General features: G+C 36.8%; 1 protein-coding gene and 1 long non-coding RNA gene across 2 annotated transcripts in view; one reads left to right on the top strand and one right to left on the bottom strand.

The window, feature by feature from the left end:
* Positions 1 to 3,839, bottom strand: part of LOC105314093 (poly [ADP-ribose] polymerase 14-like) — a gene marked incomplete at its 3' end in the record, with an annotated part of 9,429 nt that extends 5,590 nt beyond the window's left edge. The window contains exons 1-5 of the mRNA XM_020001135.1: positions 3,824 to 3,839; positions 3,618 to 3,776; positions 649 to 888; positions 336 to 596; positions 46 to 282 (exon numbers count right to left, since the gene is read on the bottom strand). Coding sequence (XP_019856694.1) covers positions 46 to 282; positions 336 to 596; positions 649 to 888; positions 3,618 to 3,776; positions 3,824 to 3,839 — 913 coding nt within the window. The remainder of the gene's footprint in view (positions 1 to 45; positions 283 to 335; positions 597 to 648; positions 889 to 3,617; positions 3,777 to 3,823) is intronic.
* Positions 3,840 to 3,961: 122 nt separating this feature from the next.
* Positions 3,962 to 5,107, top strand: LOC109585158 (uncharacterized). Its single transcript, XR_002186354.1, has 3 exons — positions 3,962 to 4,040; positions 4,408 to 4,472; positions 5,090 to 5,107. It is a non-coding gene; the product is annotated as an uncharacterized LOC109585158 (long non-coding RNA).

Genomic DNA, 5,107 nt, shown 5'->3' on the forward strand with positions numbered 1-5,107 from the left:
AGAATATTAGCAATAAGAGTAAGTTAAGCAAAAGTATAAAAGTACCTGAAGGATCCTTGAAATTCACTTTAACTTTAGTTGGTGTGAGCATCTGTACAGTATTTTCTCCTCCTCCACTATTAGGTGTCTCAAAGTAAAACTGAAGTGCAAATGCATTTCCAACAATTTTTTCTTCACTTATACCAGATACAACGATACTGTGATTAACGTCACAAAGATCAACATTCAAATAGTTCCCATGTATTTGCTGTGATGCCAGAATTTCTGCTATTTTCTGGAGTTCTGCTTGTCATGAAAACCATATAAAATAATATTAACTTATTATACTTCTATACCTTCTTTTCCATAATGATGAGAAAGTAACAAAAGTGCTAAAGGTGCCTGTAAGTTTAATGTAAATTCTCTCTCAAATTCTAAATCAAGGCAGCCTTCAATTAAAGCAATCAGAGTTTTCTCTTTCGTTTCTTTTGGAATGTTTTTAATAAGAATTTTGTCCCTCTCATACTTTTTTGAATCTGGGACTGGAGCATAGCAAACATGAATTTGTGATCCTCCAGTAATCATATGCTTTTCCTGAGCAATGACAGCAGCAGCATCTAAAAATAAATGTACTAAGCATCAAACTTATGTATAGATTTAAGTGCATACCATCTACTGATTTGAACTTGACATGCACAGCATTTGTGTCAACTTTTGTAACAGATTCAACTGATTTGGTTCTATTTCCTCCTGATCTCTTTCCCGCAAAATAAAATTTTAGTGTTTCAATATCATCTTCACCAGATACTTTTATAGTGTCCCACTGGAGCTCCAGTTGATCTTTATGAAGCGAGACTGATATAAATGTTTCCTTAATACTGTGATTTTTTTTCAGAAGCTCATCAATATCTATTTAATTTATCATAACGACATAAAATAAAATACAGCTGTTATAATTTATTTAATTTTGGGTCCAAAATAGCTGTCTGTTTTTAATACTAACTAAAGATGAAAGCAATTTAAAATTTCTATGCACTACAGAAAGGAGTAGAAACTAAAAAATTTTGAAGTAAAATTATAAGCAGTGAAAGGCACAGAGACCTGAGATGATGAATGGAAAGGAATGACAGAGATAGAAAAAATTGGACAAAAAAATACTGGTAGGTCAAAATTATGATAGGGAGAAAGGATACAATTGCTATAGAAGAATACAAGCATTGCATATTTCATTTTATAGGTTCTATTATTGTGAGTTTCCCATTTTGAATGATTTAGTCTCACAAAGCTAGAGGGAAGGGTCTGGCCCACAAGACTAATACATAAAAATTGTGCTGTGTGAGCATTTATGCCTTTCTGAACATCATTTTAAGTATGAATGCAATAGAGGGATTGTTTAGTAGTCACCATCTCAATAAATCATGGCTACATGTATGGACACTTGAGATAAAAGATATTTATAGCTTTCTAAAAATAGATTCATTGGTTTACTCCCTATTCCAGGAAATTATATACCTTAGCTGTTTACTTAATAGCATAACTATAGTCAAAACATGTGCATTCATGCATGTACTGCTTAAGCCCAACATATAAATGCACTATAATAAAGACAATCTTGTAAAAGGTTACTGCATTAATTGACCCCAGTACTGGTTTAGTTCTGCCAGGAGTACTAAATCAGGCCAGCAAGAGTACATAATTTTATTGATGCACACTTTGTTGTAACAGCCACATAACCAACTGAACCTTGGGTGCTGTGGGGGACTGGCGTCAGCCCACATGCTGTTTTGATTATACTTCGAATGCTGAGTTAGTTTTGCTGTATAAGTTTGGCATCAGTTGTCTAATTAAATTTTGCCAAAGCAGATTAGCTGTTGGCCTCAATGTGCCTTGGCCAATATAATTAAATTAGCTTGCAGTGCTCAAATAAAAGAATTCAAATGTTGAATTTGATATATCTCTTCATTTTATTGTGGCATAAAATTTGCACTACCCTTTACCACCACTGCAATGAGTATCATTAACAAGTCACAATCTTGTAGCATAGATGATGGACCAGGCAAATTCAAATTGCAGTATTTCCAAGTGAACTGTCCAAGGGAGACCAATTTGTGTGAATCAGAGATATCATTTTATGCTGCTTTAAGTAGTCATGCAGAAGATTGTCATGCTTATTCATAAAAGAATTGCAAAGGTTCATCAAATGGTAATGAGTGCTAGAATGAAATATAGAACACCTAAATTGTTTTGGTAATGTTATGTGAATGGTCAATGTAATCAAGCATAAAACTGTTTTGACTGTACATCTATCCCACAATATGACTGCTCGTTAATGATAAATGTGACGTAGCAGGCGAAAATGGCCCAATTCAGGGCTGTAGCCAGGAACTTAAAATAGGGGGTTCAGAAATTGCTGCGCGCAAAGCGCGCAGCGAAAATTTTGACAAAAATGGGCGTGGTTGATAGGCGTGGTCTTAATTTACGCATCTCAGCCATGTGCTGACTCAGCTAAAATGGCTATCTGTGCTTCTCGCTGTTGCCAAAATGCTAATCCTGCTTTTGCAGTGCTGTTCTTCATGACAGGAGCTAATCTAAAACTTTTTTGCAGCTACAACAGGGGGTTCGTCCGAACCCCCCGAACCCCCCCTGGCTACGGGCCTGCAATTGGAGGCATTGGTTGCTATTAACATATAGTCAGTTTCATTTGAGTTGCCACAGGAAGTAAATCAATGTTTGCATCACAAAACGTCATTCCTAGCCACACCCAAAATGGTGGCAAAGTGCAAGCAAACTCTTTCATTGAGCGTTTCTTCACCTCTAAGACCTTTTGTTGTCTATTTTATCCTTGCTTTGGATACTACTACCTTTCATTATCACTAGCTAGACTTTTTTCTGTTATAAAGCTGACAAAGACCTCCAATACGGAAGATAACAACCTAGGTTGAGGGGAATGAAGAAAAACGGCGATCAAGAAGGCTGTGGACAGGTATAGCAGATGTTTCCCAGTAGTATAGACTGCTAGTTGAATGCCTCCTTCTTTAGAGGACCTTATCTGTCTGCTTTTATTTTATAAAATAAAAAACATTAATTTTCTTAAAATAATAATGAGATGCAAATTATATTCACGAGTGTGATGTAGCGTAAACGTAATGATTCATCATGGCGGCTCCCTTTGAACTAGAGCGGAAGAACCCATTCAGAACCTTCCAGAGTACCTAGAGACTCAAAAATTGGTAAAGATTTTCGGAAGAACCCGTTATGCAACTATACCAAGTTTCAGGTTGCTAGCATTAGTAATAAAAAAGTTATAAGGGGTGGTGCTTGGGCAACTCAACTGAAACCGACTATACAAGACCATAAACATGTAACAATAACTTTGTATCAAAACTTTGTACATAACATGATAACATTTTATTCACTATTATTGTGAGGGTCTATTTGCTAACTAATGATGCAGTGGAAAATGATAACGTTTCAACATTAAACTTACTAATGACATGTTTAAAGGTTGGCTTGACTGATCATGTCATAAGTCATGCATTTTTACATAGGCTGGATAGGAAGTCAGTCTGTCTTACCCACATACACACTGGCACTCAATTGGAATAGCTTATTTTAATAAAAATGGCACTTATCCTTACCTTTTACCATAATTACAGCAACGGCACTATTATTCCCTTGTAACAAGACTTCCTTCACATCGCATTCACACTCATCGCACAAATAATTTCTCACATTGGCAATCGAAGTGTTAACTGGTAAGCCTGACAGCTTAATATGAAACAGTAAGGCCGGTGCCTCTGTAATAATGAAAAGTAAAGAGTTTTGAAATAAACATTGCTCTCACCGTCTTTCTCATCCATCCTTCGCGATAATGAGGCTTATCTCTGTCGATCGACGCTAGCAAGACTCCTCCTCTTTTTGACATTCCGCCGGATGCGACCCGCCTTTTGCTGTAAAAAAATTTACTGTGTGCTCTACTGCTCTGCAATTTTTGTTTTGTAGACCAGAATTTCTAGGCTAATATGAAAAGACCCTCTCTCCAAAAAGATTCAATTAAAGAGGTCAGCTAAATGGCTAGAAGAGAATTCTTTATTTTTAATTTTTTTCCTGATACATACATGTTCCTATGTTGTGCATCAACTTTGAATTAAATCCAATCAAATTTGGATTTTTTATGAATTTTTAAAGTTGCTCAAAAATTGGGCCAACAACCAAAGGCTAGCCCAAAAATGACTAAAACAGAATTCTTTATTTTTATAATTTTTTCTGATACATATACATACATGTTAGTTGCATGGATGCATTCAAACTAATCCAAAGAAGTGTCTGCGAGGTGTGCTGCCATTTTGGTTTTTTGTTGCACCCTGATGTTCCTTCCTATAGTACTTAGGGCTGTGGTATAGCTGTTCCTTCTTTTCATCCTTATAGAATAATCCTAGGCCAAGGACATGTTTTCAGGTTGTCCCTCTCTTGTTGATGTTACAATACCTGACGTAAGTTGCACACCAGGCAGAGGCGTATTAAGGGGGGGGCTGAGGGGGCTTGAGCACCCCCCTCAGGGCTGGGCTCAGAAAAAATTACTGAAGTCCTGGACTCTTGCATCACTACCAAGCCACTTAACAAAGTTATCTAGCCCCCTTATCATGATTTCAGCAGCTTCCAGTGCTTTAAGGAGCAATCAGAAGTACCAGTAACATAGCAGTATGCTTGAAATGATCTTGGCCCCACCCGTAATTGACGAAAATGCAGGAAAAGGTCGTTTTACCGCCGTAAAAGTGAGTGTGGCCAAAATCGCGGCGCGCGCTTCGCGCGCCCTCAGCACCTCCTTCTCCAATTCCTAGATACGCCCCTGCCAGGGGTGGATCTAGGATTTAATTTTTGGGGGCAATTATGAGATGGGTGGAGTAATTAGGGGGTGTGATCAAACATTATCTATGCAGAACTCTATTATCTTTACTCTATTATCTATGGCAGAATAGATATTAGAGTACTACTCTCATTATTACTAATTAAATTATAGTATATTACATTAATTAAAAATTATAGATATTACTCTAATATCTTTGTGCAGAACCTATGCAGGACATAGATTTACTCTAATTTTCCATAGATTTACTCTAATATCTAT

The sequence above is a fragment of the Amphimedon queenslandica genome, unplaced genomic scaffold (genome assembly GCF_000090795.2).
Source record: "Amphimedon queenslandica unplaced genomic scaffold, v1.1 AMPQUscaffold_13109, whole genome shotgun sequence".
Lineage (NCBI taxonomy): Eukaryota > Metazoa > Porifera > Demospongiae > Haplosclerida > Niphatidae > Amphimedon > Amphimedon queenslandica.